This window comes from Molothrus aeneus, chromosome 15 (assembly GCF_037042795.1).
Source record: "Molothrus aeneus isolate 106 chromosome 15, BPBGC_Maene_1.0, whole genome shotgun sequence".
Classification (NCBI taxonomy): Eukaryota; Metazoa; Chordata; class Aves; order Passeriformes; family Icteridae; genus Molothrus; species Molothrus aeneus.
In genome coordinates this window covers 14,239,730-14,256,875 of record NC_089660.1, presented here as the reverse complement: position 1 = coordinate 14,256,875, position 17,146 = coordinate 14,239,730, and the positions used below count along the sequence as shown (strand labels likewise).

General features: G+C 48.3%; 1 protein-coding gene across 2 annotated transcripts; it reads right to left on the bottom strand.

Annotated features, from left to right (window-relative positions):
• Window positions 1-281: 281 nt before the first annotated feature.
• RARS1 (arginyl-tRNA synthetase 1) lies at window positions 282-16,662 on the bottom strand. Of its 2 annotated transcripts, XM_066560244.1 has the most exons (16): window positions 16,602-16,662; window positions 15,038-15,137; window positions 11,517-11,651; window positions 10,838-11,026; window positions 7,579-7,690; window positions 6,485-6,585; window positions 5,947-6,068; window positions 5,516-5,636; window positions 5,111-5,240; window positions 4,680-4,784; window positions 3,647-3,825; window positions 3,195-3,304; window positions 2,484-2,589; window positions 1,576-1,748; window positions 777-1,024; window positions 282-429 (listed from the first exon to the last, which is right to left on the bottom strand). In XM_066560244.1, exons 4-16 carry the CDS (start codon window positions 10,988-10,990, stop codon window positions 320-322), a joined length of 1,770 nt encoding a protein of 589 aa, XP_066416341.1. In that variant the 5' UTR covers window positions 10,991-11,026; window positions 11,517-11,651; window positions 15,038-15,137; window positions 16,602-16,662; the 3' UTR covers window positions 282-319. The 2 variants fall into 2 exon arrangements, with proteins under 2 accessions (XP_066416341.1, XP_066416340.1); XM_066560243.1 differs by lacking the exon at window positions 15,038-15,137 and having other exon boundaries at window positions 16,602-16,661.
• Window positions 16,663-17,146: the final 484 nt, after the last annotated feature.

Genomic DNA, 17,146 nt, shown 5'->3' with positions numbered 1-17,146 from the left:
ACCTGGCACCTAAGGTAAAGTGGATGGAGGGAGTATGGATCAGAGTATTGCTGGCTCTGGGAGTGTGGGTGGTGGAGGGTTTCCTGGAGGTACCTTTGGGTGTTCTGAGTTCAAGGGCTTTGGCTCCTGCACTGAGAATTGCTCTGAGCTGTGCTCACAGCCACTTATCTGCCTCTGTATCTGCAGCTCTGAAGCCACACACCTTTTCTCTCCTTTTCCCTCCCACCTCTGCTTTTTTTTCCCTTACCACAACCCTACTCCAACAGACAGAGAGAACTGCAGTTGTTTAGTCCCTTTATTGTCATTCCACAGGGAACTGCTACATCCTCTGCACCGGCTTAATGCCCAGGATGTCGAATCCTTTGGCCATGACGGTGGCAGTGGCTTCGCACAGCAGCAGCCTCCACATGTTCACCTTCACGATCTGGCCTGGAAAACACAGACAGAGGAGCTGGAGTAGCTGCTCAGAACAACAGTACCTTCCCCAGGGGAAGCCCCTGCTCCCAAAACCAGGCCCTGCACTGGCACATGGAACCCTTCCTGCTCTCCCCAAGCCAGGCAGACTGACCACCCCCCCTGTTCCCAGGTGCCTGGCTGCTCCCAGCTCTGCTCAACCTTCCTGCTCAGTCATAACATGGGCTCTGCCAGTCTCTGTCAATCCTCCCACATGGACACAGAAGTGCAACAGCCTTTCCAACACAGGGTAACACCCTGGAGCTGGATGTAACCACAGGATGTGACACAGGCACACACAGCACCCCCTGGCCAACACTCACCAGTCTGCCTGTCCTTCTCCACGCAGTAGCAGCTGTCATAGAACTCAGTAAAGGTGGTGGCCAGCTCATACAGGTAGTCACAGAGTGTGTGCAATAACAAGTCCTCCAGGATCTTCTGCAGGATCTCAGGAAACCTCAGGATGCACTTGCCCAATTTCCACTCCTTCTCATGGTCAAGGACAAGCACCTCCTCCCTGGCTGCCTTCCGCAGCATCTGCTCATCGATGTTGGCCAGGCGAGCAATGGCCCTGGAATGGTCCAGAACAGAGGCTGCTTGTGAGGGTCCCACTGCCCAGCCTGCCCACCTGTCTGGCCTCAGGGCTGATGGCCTCCCTTGCCCAGTCCTGGGTGACTAGGGCACAAAGAGGACAGTCAGCCCTCGATCCAGGAGGGCACTGCAGAGGAACAGGGAGGGATGGGCTCTAGGGACCTGCATCAGCAAGGACAGCTGATACTGCCAAGCAAACCAGGGCTCAGGGTGTCAGAAAAACTGGGGTGTGGCAGTATGTGAGCTGAGCAGCTGCTGGAACACAGATGCATCCTTTTCCAACCACCTAAATCCTCTGCTTCCCAGGAACTCCCACAGTTCCCCCCTGGGCTGTGTGTCACACAGAGGAGCCATTCCGGGTGGCACTGGACACATCGTGTGCAATGACAAATAAAATCTTGTCCGTGGTGCATACCAGTGTAGCTGGCTTCTCTTACAAACACCCCCAAGAGCACTGATGTGACTGTCACCTCTTTGCCCATGTGTCCCTGTGTGACACAGCTGCAGAGAGTACCAACTCCTGCATCTCACCTGATGCGTGTGAAGGCATAGAGCAGATAGGCAGCCGTGTTCCCTCGGTCATCCAGCATCTTGTCAAAGGAGAACACGTAATCATTGAGCCTGTTGTGGGACAGATCTGCATATTTAATGCATCCAAAAGCCACTGATGTCTGGGCAGCTTTCAGCTCTTCTGGCGTCAGGACCTGGTGCAATTTGCAAACAGGCAAGAGTCAAGAGGAAGAATGAAGCACAGTGCACAGCCCTGGCCTGTCAGCAGGGCTCAGGAGGAGAGCCCAGGCTGCTGAGGGCATTTATCCACCTGGTGCTCAGTTCACACACACTTCTCTACTTCAGGAAAGAAGTAGAGAAGGTGTGGGGTTTTCTACACCAGAAAACCCCACACCCACTCCTCACTTCTCCTGCAATCCACTGGCACCACAGCCCTGCCCAGGTTAGGGCTGACTCCCTCTTCTGACAGCCCACAGGACCTCTGTGCCCCCAGCCAGGTGTGATGTGCTCTGCTCCTGCTTCTTACATGTACATGGAAAAAATGTTGGTCCTCCTACTCTTACGGAGCATTTTGGTCAAGCCACTTACCAACCCCTCTCTGATGGAACAGTGCCAGCAGGGCAAAGCACTTAGTGCCTGATTCCTATGAGCCCTTTAGAGATTCTCAAGGGTTTTTTTATTCCTTGCTTCCTGGTGTTCCTGTTTAAAAAGGGACTTTTCCCTTCCCCCTACACTACCCTTCCCAATTTCACTGCCTCACACTGTGCTTGGACAGAGTTTAGTCTTTCTGTTACATTCCATGTCCCACACTATCCAGTTCTCTGCAGGCAGCAAGACAGACAGGAATCTCATTAAGCAATGCAGAGACCATAAGTCTGTGAACTCATCTGGGAAGTTCTCAGGAAAGACAAGCAATCTGTCACAACCACCTTGTCCCGTTCCTTGTCTTTCAGCTTGTCCATGGCTCGTTTCAGTCCTTCCTCCAGCAGGTCTATGAGACGCACCGTGTCCCCTGAACGAGTTTTGAACTTCTTCCTGAAAACACACAGCCAAAATGACCACCTGCAGAACAGGCAAAACACTTCCACCCTCTGCCTACTGCCCAGCAAGCTTAGGAAAAAAGCACATGGCAAATCCTTTTGTATTGAAGGAATTGCTATCACATGGACAGCTCCAAAACTGAGAGAGCACCCACAGCATGGTCAGCAGGAATGGCCAGAAGGACTCAACAGTGAGAACTGTCCAGTTCCAGGCATTGGGCAGCACACAATACCAGTACCAGAGTTTTCCCAATTTTTGTTTCATCTACCATGGAGGTAGAAAGTAATGAAAATCATGGCCTTTACCACTGCCATCTCCCAGTGCCACATGAGCTTCCACCAGCCAATCCAAGTGCCAGGCAGCAGGAGCCAGGCTCGAGAGGGAATGTGACCACAGCAGCAGTGACTGAGGATCAAGGACAATGACACACAACACCATGACACAGTTATGGGTAACAGCACAGGAACCAGTGCTTTCTTTTGGGATTTTTTTGGTGTGCCACATACATACTTGTCAATGAATGAGAGCAAATCTCCTGCATTCACTCAAACTTTCTCTCCAAGGTACAGACAGAGGAAAAAGTACACCCAGACACTTACTTGTCTTCTCCCAGCACCACTCCAAAGGCAGCATGGGCCACTCTGGTGACTTTGGGATCATACCAGCCAATCATCTGTCCAGCTGCAAACACTGTTTGGAGATGCACAGACTGCAAGGAAATAAAACAGCAACAACTGGTTCTCAATCCACTCCTCCAGGTGCAGCTTCTTCATAGCTTTATCCTATTCACAATGATGCTCTCACAATAAGACTTAAAAGCGTTTCAACTCCACAGACAAATTCTGCTTTGAATTCTTCAACCTTTCCAAGAGTTTTCCAGCTCTACAAAAGCAGCAACTGGCAGATTCCCATGACTGCTCAGATAAGGAGTCAATATGCCAATCACACTGAAGACCCTGAGGTGTTCTACCTGTGTTACTGTTGCATCCATCATTTCACACACTTTGTGCTGACCAGCCCCAACAGTTACAGCAGAGGGTGCTGAACTCACCTGGCCACTATCAACAACATAGATGAGGATGTCACCCTTCTCTTCACACAGCCTGTGCTTCAGAGCAGCCAGGTCTGATGTGTCATAGGTGTAACCTCCATCTGATTTCATGATTGTCAGCGGGACAGGGAAGCCCGGCACGAACACGACCTTCCGGCCATCATCAACCTGGACAAACCCTGCCAAAGCATGGAAAACATCCTGTGCTGAACCACAGCAGGGAGCTTCTGGGCCAGCAGCAACACCTCCCCTCCCTGCTGCCACCAGGAAGAAAAGGCCACACACTCACATAATCAAAAATATGAAAATGAGAACCACTTTGTCAACACAAGTCCTATTCTGTACAGCACTTCCAGAACTATGCACAAGGAAGCAGATCTGCACAAATGTGGCCTTACCAGGAAAGACCTAATTCAAAAACTCCCATCACTTGCATCCAGATCTGCCTGTACAGCCACAAAGCCATCACAAAATATGACATTAAAGGCAACAGAAACTCTGCAGAGGTATGATGAGGACTCTGCACAGAGTCTTTCTGAGGTGAGACAGTCAGAACACTTCAGATGGTGGGACTCAAGAACTGCAAAATCCAGACAGGAACACATAAAACCAGAGACTTCTTATGCTGCATTTGGCTTCTTGCCAGTTTCAAAGTCAACATGATCCCAAAATCCCACTGACTTCACAGAGATTTCTCAGACAAAGTCCCCACAGTCACAACACTAAGATTGGGAAGTCTGTCATATATTGCTCCTTGACTGTTTACTCAGAATACAATAAATTCCAGTAGTACCCTGTGCTACTGCTTACAAATATCACAGACAAACTGCTTTTGATATCAGCAAGATTCAGGCCTTCTGGAATGAGGAAAAGCCATAAAATGTCCTCTTAGGAAATGTGGCTGAGAAAAAAAGCAAATGTGGGGAAGATGCAACTTGAAAAGCATCAGCCCTGAGCCCTGCTGAATAGGATTGAGGTCACCATGCTCATCCTCACAGCTGCAGAACTTCTGATCCAAGACCAAAAGCCTCACCTTTATCTTCAAATTCTTTCACAATGTCTTTCATCATCTCATGATAGAAGGATTCCCCTCTCTCTATGATTGTGATGTCCAAACAGTTGTAGATTTTCTGGAATTCTTGAGGGAAACAGAACATAATAATTAACATTAAAGGCACATAGTGGGAACCAGTGGCATATTTAGCAGTGGGTACAGCAAGGCTGAAAAAGCATTATCCACCCCTTGGTCAAGGCATCAGACTAGGACTCAGGAGACAAAAGATTTAGCTGAAAGTCTCCACTTAAGACAGCCCAGTACTTTGGTTGTACTGGCTTTTGCTTTCAGCTGCTCTTAGCAGTGTGGCAGTGATTTTCAAGGGAAAACAGAAGGGTGTGCTCAGACATAAAGTGAGGAAAGCCACACTGTTGTAGAGCTGAGACATGATTCCAGATGTGTGAAGTCACCTCTGCGTGACACATCACAGATGAGATTCCAGGCTTTAATGAAGTCAGGGTTTTTGCTCTGCAGCAGCACCACACATTGGTAAGCTCGCTTCTTAAACTCCTCCTCTGTGTCAAACCTCTGCTTGGATTCCTGCAGGGAAACACATGGAAAAGCACTGCTTTCTCCCCTGAAACAAACCACCACACAGAACAGGCTCTCCAAGTATGCTCATCTCAAGACAGAAAGGCTGTGTGCTTATAAAGGCCTTTGATCATGCCCACACAGACAGTTCAATACCAGATGCCACAATTCATCATCCCATGGCTGGTTATCACAATAATCTATTAACAGTGACTTAATTCTTTCATTTCTCCAAAACTATGCTGCAATTTGTAAAACTTCTCAATCTGCTTTGCTACACATACCTTGTAAAAAGCTTGGAGATCCCCAATGGGAGGAGAAACACTTAAGTAATCTGGAAATTTGTCCTGGAGGTGAGCAATGAGCATTCCAAACTGGGTGCCCCAATCTCCTAAATGGTTCAACCTTGGAGCAATTGAAGAGGACAATAATAATAATCTCTTAAACATAGGCTTTAAAAGACACACATTTTAAAAATATATATTCTAAAAGAAACATACATAATACCAGAAACCCAGCCCAGGCAAGAACCCCAGTTCCACTGCACTGAAGCTGCTGTCCACCCTGATTCCTAACCCTGCTACACTTGCTCCACTTAGTATCTACTACCCATAAAGGGTTATTTGCTATAAACTAAGACCAATACAAAGCAGAACAGAGAGCCAGGGGCTGCACAAACAGCCCAGCAAGCCCACCACACCAGCCAGAGCCTCACCTGAGAACATCATAACCCACGAACTCGAAGAGGCGGCACATGCTCTCCCCGATGATGGTGGAGCGCAGGTGGCCAACATGCATCTCCTTTGCAATGTTGGGGGACGAAAAATCCACCACCACCTTGGGCACAGAACCAAAGGAACACAGGAATAAAAGGCCATTCCCACACCTTCATGTGTTTGATCTGGGTTTTGTTAGGGGCAGCAGTGGGAAGGAGAATCACCCCCGCTGACCCTCAGCAGGAACATCAGAGCGAGCGTTATGCAGCCCAGCTGAGGGTCAGGGATCACTCCCAGAGTGACCTGGGCACAACCCCCATCCCCAGGGAGCCCTGGCCCTCAGCCACCAGAGACCACAGCAAGTGCAAGTGATCTACCCCATGGCCCCTGTTCCTCTGCCACATCCCACATACTCTGCTCTAACACCCTGCTGACATGGACATCTGCTCAGCACATCCCTTCAGGGGGCAGTTTCAAAGATACTGCAGTTCAGAACATCTCCCCTGTAGCAAGATGGCTGTGTGCTTACTGCTGTACCTTTTTCCTTTTGCCAATAGCTGGTGGTTGAACTCCATTGATCAATAAACTGCTCAGCTGCTTCGACACAAAATCCTTTCTCAAGTGGACATTGATAAAACCTTTGCAGGAAAAAAGCCAGCAGTGAGTGCTGGGGCTGCAGAAGTGCCTCAGATTGTTTTTTGTTTCCTTCCCCCCTGGATTTCTGTTTTCATGCATCAAGCACAAGAGCACATGAAGTCAGCTTGACAAAACATTTTTCAGTCACAGGACAACAAAGCTGTCACTTGAAGACAATTTCTGTTCCCAGATTAGAAGAGTCTGTTCACATCACTACAGCCTTTACTGCAGGAGTCAGATGCTGCAAGCTACACCATTGACATAACTCCTTTTTGTACACTGTCACTCAATAATGAATTTATAGAAACATTTTTTGTGAGAAAATAAGTAATTTGGTTTCCAGAATGCAAAACCCAATCCTGCTTTATCTTTTATTAAAAATTAATATCCTAAAACATATAATTTTATCTGGGATAATTTATGTTCAGGGTATGACACTGTCTTACTTCTCCTGCTTCACAGAGCCAATGAACAAGCTCTAGCCCTAAAAGGCTGTGCCATGGGATTTTTGTGTTTATGCTGAAGCCCTAAGGAATATGAGTCCTTGTATTTTTCCCTGGGTCACAGGAACAAAATAAATGCAGCAATTAATAACCTCCAAGAGACTCCAGCTTCTCAGTTCTGAGAGGACAAGATCTCCTCACCCTGCAAGCAACAGCAAAAAGGGCTGTCCATTTTTGCTGTGATTTCCTGACTGTGGCTTGATTCCCATCACCAATATTGAAAGAGGAAAAGCTGCTCCCTTAAGGATGAGTGGAAAAACTGCTTATTAAAGGGCTCATGATCATACCTACCAATTCTAATACAGAAGTAGATTCTCTCCTGCTGCACAAGTCTGAGTGCTACAAAGCTCACCAAGATAGAAGAAGCTAATCCACTGTGAAACTGCAGTTTTAAAGCACAAAACAGTAGAACTCAACTCAGCTTCCTTTTCACAATATAACTGCCCTTTTTGCTCTAAGATATACAAAGTGTGTAAAATGAAACTATCTTACCAGGACCAGCAATTTCGACCTTCTCAATGCATTCATTGGCAGGAATGTTTTTTACTATTCTCTCTGCAATTTCTCGTGGGCTGACCTTCTGTTCCCTGGTTTTGAGCAGTATCTGGAACACAGCAAAGATCAAGGAAAATTCAGTCCTCTGAAACATTCTAGAGAGCAAAACAGAGAGCACAGATACTGAAGCACTTCAGCTCCAGAGATACACACAAAGAGAAACATCTCTAGCCAATTTTACAGACTGGATCAGTTCTCCACAGCACAAGCCTGACTGGACCCAACATGTTCACCTCTTCCTGCTCAGAGCAGCCCCTATGTCAGAAGAAAATCTCCCAGGCTATTTTACAAAACCTGCTAAGTGGTTTGGTAAATTTGTATTTTTCTAAGCTAGTAAAAGGAACAAACCCTTTAAAAATCAACATAGCTGGCACAGTCCTTCAATGCTTCACAATCCTGTTGATCAGTCTCATGGGTGTCCTCAGCTCTGCCAGCATTCACATTTGAAGTTCTGAACTGTGCCTCCAGCAGATGCTGAGTGTGGTTTCAGAGCAGATCTGTTTATTTATGATTAAACACAACCAAAGCAAACTGCCTTCAGTCCTGTCTTAGTCTCAAGCTTAATAAATAAATAAATAAGTGAATAGATTAATAAGTGAATAAATAAATAAAATCCAACAACCCAAGCAAACAAAGATAATCCCAGCACTACCCAATTTTCTTCAAAGAGTATCAGAAAAACTGCTTTTAAAGTAGCTCTCCTTTTCCCTTGGAGACATGAGCAGCCCACTCTGAGGAACTCAAAGAACAGCACACAGGCTTACATACAATGATAGTATCAGAGTGGTCTGAGTTGGAACAGACCTTTGAAGATCATCTAGTCCAACTACACAACTTCCCTGTCCATTCCCAAAGCACCTTCTCACATAGCTTTTTGCAAATCTTACAAAAACACCCTTTAGGAGGATTCTGTAAGCTAACTCAACCCATCCCATGCCAAACACTACATTCACACTTGTATAAAATGACCACAAGTATTTGTTTCTGAGCACATGATTTTCCAGTATTACTGTGATGTGTTTGAAAACAACTCCACTGAGGCCACAAAGATGATGTACCTCTTTGTCAACTCAGAATTTACACTCACTCCTTGTATTTGCTAATTTACAGTCTGCTCTAAAATGTATTTCTACTAAAGTTTCAGTTTTCTATTTAACCTGTCATACACAGGATTCTTACAAGATGGTAAAGGCTTAAAAAGGGCAAGAAAAGCAAACCTCAGTGGCTTTAGTGTTACTCAAAGTGTAAACTACAGGAAAAATAAATACAAACCCAGATTATGGGCATGTTACACTAGATTACAGGCACCTTATGTCAACCATTCCAGAAATGGTTACCACACTCCTGTTGGAGCTCCTGGCTGAAACCCCAAGCATTAATATGCTAATGAGCTCCCAGGAAGACAATAGGCATTTGTGAGGGTCCTTTCCACATCAGCAGCCTGCAGAGAGAGGCTGCTGCCTGGCACGTACCAGTGCTGCCCCAGTCAGGGCACTTCCCGCTCTGCTGGCAGTCCCAGTGACCCTGACCCGTGTTCCAGCTCTGCCCAGGGGACACCCTGTGAAGACCTGCACCACAGCCAAGCCCCTAAAACAGGCTGACACAAAGTCCCCAGCGTGCTGCTCCCAGCCCCTGGCTCTGCCATGCTGACACACTGCCTGTGTGAGCACAGCTCCAGCCCAGCACACTGCCTGCCCGCCCAGGAACAAACTCCTCAGCCAAGGCCACACTAGGAACCCTTATTCACCAGCACAGCTGACAGCCTGGACCTCAAACCCTGGCTGGGGGGGGACTGTTCAGACACCCAGTTATGTCAGCCACGTCGTGCTGGGAAGCCTGGGCTGCTCGAGAATCCCGACCGCGAGTTAATTGGGGTAACGCGGCGGTCAGGAAGTGGCAGTGCAGTCACCCAGGGTGGCACACAGTGACAACATGCTAATGAGACTGAGGGGGGACACGGGATCTGGGAGGGCAGTTCTGCCTGGCACTGCAGCTCAGAGCCTGCTGCCTGGCACGTATGGTGCCCCTGCCGCCCCAGCCATGCTCACTGTACAGGGGGGACAACCTGGGCCAGCAGAGTTCCACGAGTGGCAGGGCAAGTTCAGTGTCAAAACTGCCAGTCTAATGGGTTAATAAAGGTGAGTTGACAACAGGAGGTGTAAAAAGAGGAGTTGTTTCTGTTTAGATTGCCAAATAAAAGATCTGTAATTACAAAGTGTCTACTTAGTCACCCAAAGGCATCAATGCACTGAAAGTTTGGGTGTTTCAGCACCTAAGCTAGAACACACTGCCTTCTTTCTCCCACACCTCCTGGATTTACTTCAGCACAGTCCCAGCCCACTGAGCAGGCTGAGCAACTGCTGAAGTGTCTCTGGTTCTATTTAGGTTCTCTTTGGTCAAACTCCCTGTACCCAGGGAATTAACAAGAGATGCTAAACAAAGGACTGAGCCAGAGGAGTATAAGGGGTTAGTGCCTGAGCAGCAATCCACACCTGGCTGAGCTCTGAGAAGGCACTTCCTGAGCACACCCAGGCCTGACAATGCCCAGTGCCTTCTGGCTGGAGCTCAGGGAGGGCAGTTTGGGATGTTAGACACAGACTCAACAGAGCACAGGGCAGCACCTGGGCCCCTTTGCTCTGCCATCTGTGTCTGTGGGCAGGAGGAAACCACAGCAATGGGAGGTGTGAGCCAAGAGGGGAAGCTGGAGATGCCCCTTTGTCACCTGCCCTGTGAGAAGGGGGTATGTGCACACAAACATGTGGAGATATTTCCTGGCACTAGAGAAGAGCAGTTAGAGACATGCAGGTGTTTCTCAAGATTCTGCAATTCTCTAGAATCATGATTTATTGTTTTGCTGTTTTCACTTCCAAACATACAACTCACTAATTGGTAGTTAATTGCACATCATTAGTAAATCAATGCAGCACTTAAATCCTGATTTGATTTAGATCCCATGAACCAAGCAGATTTTCTGTGCCACACACATTAACTCCCTCATACCAGGCACCTGAACACAGGTTTGAAGGCCAGCTCTGTAAAGGCCAATGCTTCCCTTAAAATGCCATTCAATACTCACTCAATTCTCAGCCCAGAACAAGTCCCATATTGCAACTCTCACTGTCCTGTCTATCCCTTAGCTTCCAACAGACAACATCCCCATTTTTGCTTCTTTGTTGACATTGTTTGAATCATTTACCTGTGAGATGCCCATGGCACTGTTACACTGGTAGTCCCCAAATTTGGGCTGCTGACTTGGTGTCACCACCAGAGGAGGGTTTTCTAAGTCTGGGTAGGCAGCCTGAATGGCAGCTCCAAAGATCTCCTGGAGACAGCTGTTGATATTAATCATGCTTTTGGTTGATTTACTTCTTTCCTCTTGAAGGCTCTGAAAAAGAAAACCACCAAAATCCAGAAGGCTAAATTCCCAACATCTGAGGAGCTGTTACATCCCACTTTTCTCCTTGGCAAAGCACAGCTGACAGATTTGGCTGACACCTCCAGGCACAGGAGCAATGTATACAACATAAAAATCACATTATTCTCCTGCTGAACCTCCCAGCACAAACCTTCCCCTGACTGCAGGGCTGCATTACTTCTCACACCTGTGCTGGTGAGCCTGGGACAGACCTCAGCTGGGCCACCTGGTCAAAAACTGCCCCAGACATGACCATGTGGGCTTACTGACCTATTGACATCTTCCATAAAACAGATTCCTGTTTAAAGAACCAAGAAATATCTGATGTGCCACCAATTAAGGTGTCAGAATGCAGAGCTGTCACACATCAGAGCTGTAACAAACTCACACCATTTATTTAGCTTGTCCTAAAGACAACAAAACACCCACAAGGTCCAGCAATGATTTTTAATTTTCTTACCTTCTTAAGGAAGTTTAGCCGGTACTTGAGTTTTGCGTTTTCGTCTCGCAATCCTTCCAAACTTGGAGAGACTCCCAAGCACCCAAAGTTCTTCAGACGCTCAATTTCTGCACTTAGCAGCTTGATCTCGTTTTCCTGAAAAGAAAATTGAGTTGTCACACAGTAATTCCTGGAGAGGGGATAAGAGGTGAGGAGCTGCAAGATCTCAGGCACAGTGCTAGTTTGCCTTCTAAAGGCAACAGCAATGACATGTAAGCTGAATAATTCCAAACAATATTTCAAGATTGTTTCTAGTTGTGTGAAAAACAAGGATTCTGAAATACTCTTTCATTAAGAAAATAGTCTCACTAATATCAAGACAGAAGTACAAGAAAGACAACAGGACATGCTAATGAGATGGTCCCCAAATAAGCACTTTCTCCACCTTTAACAAAGATATCAAATTATTTGACTCAAAACTCCCTTTAGCCTGTTTCACCATCTCACAGGGCACAGCTTCAGAGGAGGAAAAAACACAAGCTCAAACCCCACCTAGAGACAGGAATGCCAGAAGTAGTGTGCTGCTCCACAGGGGCATTTCTGCAGGCTGCACTCACTTCCACCTGGCCACACAACCATTCCTGCCCTGTCCAGGAAGGAAATGTATGTCTTCTCCCTTAAAACTGACACAAGGCATTCAGGAGCACTTGGGAACTTCAGGAGGGCCTCTATGTTCCAAACACACTTCCCTGTGTCCACCAGACTTCACAGCCCCAACTCAGACCAATTTGTCAGCAGCAAAAAGGTTCAGAGCTGCTGCAAGGAGCAGGAATCTTCCTCACCCCACACCCTAAAGAAACCAAACAGCTGAAGTTTCATCTCTGTTGCCCACCTCTTGTCCTCCCCGTAACAGGCTTTGTGCTCTGAGCCACAAAGCTGGCTCTGACAAAGAATCCTGGAGGCCACTGAAGGTTTGAGGGCCTTGCTGCTGCTATGGAGGGAGGCAGTGAGCACTGCTCACCCTGGCTTGGCACCCCCTTGGCTCCCTCAGCCAGGCTCTCCTCTGCCAGCACTTCCACAGCAGGACACAGCGCAGGCTGTTATTGTAGGCCACCAAACCTTATCAAAAAGGGCTCATTTACTTTGCTGCTCTTCAAACAATCAGACTATTTAATTAGGAAAAAAATTGGGCCATCTCTTGGTCTTGTATGTCCACCTGAACAACAGCTCCCAGGAATGCTGCTGTAACTAACTGCACATGCTCAAAAACCTAGGCTGAGGCAAAACAATCTCAAGATTGGCCTATTTGTGGGCCAAGCTGAAAATCAGTACTTTTGAGGTCATTCTTCAGTTGTGCTTCAGTTTATGGCACACTTCTGTTACAACCTCAAGGTCTCCTCTGCTACAGAGGAGAACACAATGCTGCTTCCTGCAGTTTGGATGTGAAGAAACAGGGCTTTAAAGAAAAAAACCCAAACCTATAACAAATCCTCTAGTTTGGCATTTACACAATTAAAATCACTGAACAGCACAGCTTTACCTTATAAGCAACTCACTTCAAATAGTTCCATTTCAGCTTTTCTTTTCAAAACCCAAGGCAGGTGTTCCAAAAATCAGTTTTTCAGTTTTTCTCTCATTTACATACAAACACAAATCTTCCCCCATATAAACATCAGCAAATAGATATGTTTATTTTCAACTTTTCTTCCTGGCCTGATGTGGTAGCATTTCACATAATTTATAGACCCATTTGTAAAATCTTCTATACTTCAAGTTAAAAAACAGCACAGGAGACTTCTCTGTGTTTTCACAGCTGTGCCACTGTAAGTTTCAGTGCCATTATTGCTATAAACATCAGAGCAATGACATACATAACTCATCCCCCAAGCCTAGAATGTGCTTTAAACATAAGTGCAAAGTTATCTTCAGCCCCTAATATCCCACAATCTGTAAATTCTGTGTCCACACAGTATTATCTTCCCTCTAGTGAAGTCACCAGCTTCAGGACAGGCCTCCAAGACCCCAAGGAGAGTTCTGCATCAAAGGCAAACATTCTCCAGAACCAGAAAATCCCGTTTTGCTTTTGAAACTAAAATCTCTGTAGGTCTAAGACAACAAGCAGCTCCCAAGTATTCTTCCTGCATTAAAAGATTCCCTCCAAGTTATAACTGGGTTATTTCAGTACCACTGACAAGCTTTACCAAAGAGGAATATGAGCTGGATTTTCCTACATAATCACAAACACCTCTGGCCACCCAAGGGAAGACTCACAGGAGGTGACATGACCAGTAACCAACTGGAGCTTCTTTCCACACTGTTACACTACAGGTGAGGACAAGGAAAGAGATTTATCCATGTGCAGGGTCAGAAGCCAGAACCACAGTGCCCAAATCACCTACCCCTGGGCAGACATCTGGCCCAAAGAGCTCTTTCACAGGGTGACTGTAATCACTTGGATTTGGCAGGAGATAAAAAACTCTAAAATACTGCCACAGTTCAGCAAGTCTCATCTACTTATTTCCCATGTCTGCATCAAACCAGCAAATTCCCAGCACTGGCACCTGGAGGCATTTAGGATGGCCCTATTTCAGAGCAAAAGGGTTCACCATGGTGGCCCAGCTGCCTACCCCAGTGCTGCTGCTGCCATTTCAGTCTCCCTTTTATTGTGCTCATCAACAGCTTAAACAGATGATGAAATGAAGTTTTCATTCAAAAGGACCCAGCAGAAAAGCCTGAACTCAGCAATGCTTACACTGGGTTCCAGAACTGATGGGGCTGAGATCTCAGCAGCTGGGCTGGGACAGCCACACAGCTGAGCAGAGCTTCCATCTCCAGACTGGCAATGGGGACACCCCTGCTCTGGGAACACCACTCACCACTCTCCTCTCTCTGGTGAGCAGCAACAGGAGACAGGAAAATGAAATTAAGCTGTGTCAGACTGGTTCAGAAAGGTTCTTCACTGGGAGAGTGCTGCTGCACTGAAACAGCTCTCCTGGGAAGTGGTTGTGGCACCAAACCTGTCAGGTTTCAAGGAGCATCTGGAATATGCTCTTAACAATATGGTTTAGTTTTAGGTAGTCCTGTGAGGAGTGGGGAGGTGGACTTGGTGATCCATGGATCTCTTCCTACTTGAGGTATGCCATGAGTCTGTGACCCCTACACCCATAACCATGTTGCTGATCTTGCCTGTAAAAAAGGTCTTCAGATGTTTACATCAGAAATGCCTCTTAACACAGCACCCTGTGACAGAGTTAATTCTCTAGCAAAGATCCGTGAATGCTACATGTTATTGAAAGGACATTATGAATGCTGCATTCTTCCTAAAAAACAAACCACTCTACAAAACTACAGCTAAGCCTTGTAACAACTCCTCTCATGGTACCATCCAAGTGAGGAAGGGAGACAATGCCAACACATCTCTGATCTAAAAGATGGGTGACTGAGAAAAGGAAGGGAAAAACTGCTGTTCAGGTCAGGAGGTGTCCCTTCCTGGTTTATTCTACCTGCACTGTCTTGCACAACTTGTCAGTAAAGGGTCATACCTGATGACCACCTCATGAGGAGCTGTGGGAATTACATGAGGCCATGCTGACATCTCCAAGGGCTCTTTGCTCAGCTCAGTACCTGAAATCTTCCCCTCACCTGTGAATACAAAAAAACTACAGCTTTTTCAGAGGACCAAAATCATCCTTACATTTTCCCTTAGCACATAAGACTGTCTTCCAAGAACCCTAACTGAGCAGCTGGGTAACAGGAAACTTGCACAGGCTTCTGTCTCTGGGCTTTAATATGACAGCCCTTTTCTCCATCAAAAGAAAAAAATCATAAAGGGGAGAAAATGGCCTTAGAAAGCCAAAGGGAGCAGAACACCACTCTTCCTTCCTCTCCTTGCCTCCTGCTCAGTTTTATCTCTACTCCTACTCTGCCAAGCCCTGCTGAGCCGGCTGAGCACACACTGCTTGCTCTTTGTTGGGTTATTTTCCTGCAGGCTGGCTCCCCACAGGCTCCAGGGCATGCTGCAGCTGGAAACAGGGAGCATGTGGCTGGGAGTGACAGGCAGAGTGAGGCTCAGTAATTCTGCACGGCCTCCTGGAGTTGGAGCTGAACACTCCTGCTCTGCTTCCAGTGCCTGGAATCTGCTTTGGGACTACTGACCAAACAGCAGTGACAGCAAAGGGAGAGCCACCTCGCCAGAACACCTGAGATGTCCTTCATCTCCTAGCAGCAACAAAGGAGAAAGGGAAAATCAAAGGCAAGAAGGAGTGCAGAGATTCAACTGCCATATTTATGATCTCATTGCCTGTCATATATTTAAGTTGTGAGCAGGAAACACGCTCAAAAGTTGCTAAAGAGCACACAAGTATGGCAGGCAAAATCCCAAAGGCCAAAGTCCAGGAGCTCTCAGCTGGATGCTCCTGAGCAATGGGCAAGGCATGAGAAGTGACCCTGGAGGGGTCAAAGCCTTTCTGAAGCTGCCTCTGCACTCACTGTCAGTACCGGTCATGGACCAGGCCAGACCTGGCAGTTCTATTTTCTATTATTATCGTCACTGAAAAGGCAGAGGGTTGTCACCACCTCTTCCCAACCTGAGCACCTTGTGGCTGCAGTAAAGCTGTTCACCAGCGTGCCAGCACACAGGAGGCGCATCCCTCCCCGGCTGCCCAGCGCTCCCGGATCCGCCGGGGATCCCTGCCCGGCCAGAGCACGCCCCACATGGCACGGGGGCGGTGGCACCCCGTTCCGCTGACGGTCGGGAAGCGTTTTCGGAACGCGGCCGCGATCCCGCCCTGGGTGTGAGACGGGGCAGCAATGGAGCCCTGCCCTCAGTCCGGCACCGACGGGAGCAGCCCAGGAAGCGCTTCAGCCCTGCCCGCTCTCCGCCTTCCCTTCCCAGACAGAGCTCCCGCTCCCGCGGGGCCCAGCCACCCGCCCGGGGCTGCCGGCACTGCGCGGGCATCGGTACCGGGGAGCGCTCCTGGGGCTCGCCCGCCCCCTGCGCCCGTGGAGCCCCACAGCTGTGCCGGTCGGGGCTGTCCCGGTCCGTGCGGTGCCGTGCCCGGCTGTCCTGTCCTGTCCCGTCCCGTCCCGCCCGGCCCGGCCCCGCACCTGACGCGCCAGCCTCGCCGCGGACTGCGCCACGCGCGCCTCCATCCTCGGGCGGCCGGAACCGGGACCGGCAACGCCGGAACCGGAAAGCGGCCGGAGCGGCGCGGCCGCGGCTGCAGCGCCCCCGGGCGGCGGGGAGGACCCCGGCGGGGCCGGAGCGGCCGGGAGTGCTGCCCTGGGAACGGGGGCGGCCTGGACACCTGCGGCGTGAGCGGAACGGGAACGGGAAATAGGGAATAGGGATAGGGAAAGAGGGAATAAGGAAAGGGAAAGGGAAAGGGGGAATAGAGATAAGGGGAAAGGGAAAGGGATGGAAAGGGAAAGGGAAAGGGGAAAGGGGAAGGGGGAATAGGGATAAGGATAGGGATAGGGAAAGGGATGGAAAGAGGGAATAGGTATAGGGATAGGGAAAGGGGAAAGGGAAAGAGGGAATAGGGATAGGGATAGGGAAGAGGGAATAGCACCCTCAAAGCCCTGCATTCCGTGTTACCACCCAGCACTTTGAATTGTGTCCCCTCCCCAGCAGGTGGGTACAAAATGGGCAC

Bases quoted from the DNA above. Each gene is read 5' to 3' on its own strand.
- RARS1 (XM_066560243.1), bottom strand. From the start codon at position 16,646: ATGGAGGCGCGCGTGGCGCAGTCCGCGGCGAGGCTGGCGCGTCAG. The intron at 6,069-6,484 runs GTACAGCAGTAA...TCTGTGCCCAAG, and splicing joins CTATTGGCAAAAGGAAAAAG to GTGGTGGTGGATTTTTCGTC. The intron at 1,025-1,575 runs GTGAGATGCAGG...GGACCATTCCAG, and splicing joins TATGCCTTCACACGCATCAG to GGCCATTGCTCGCCTGGCCA.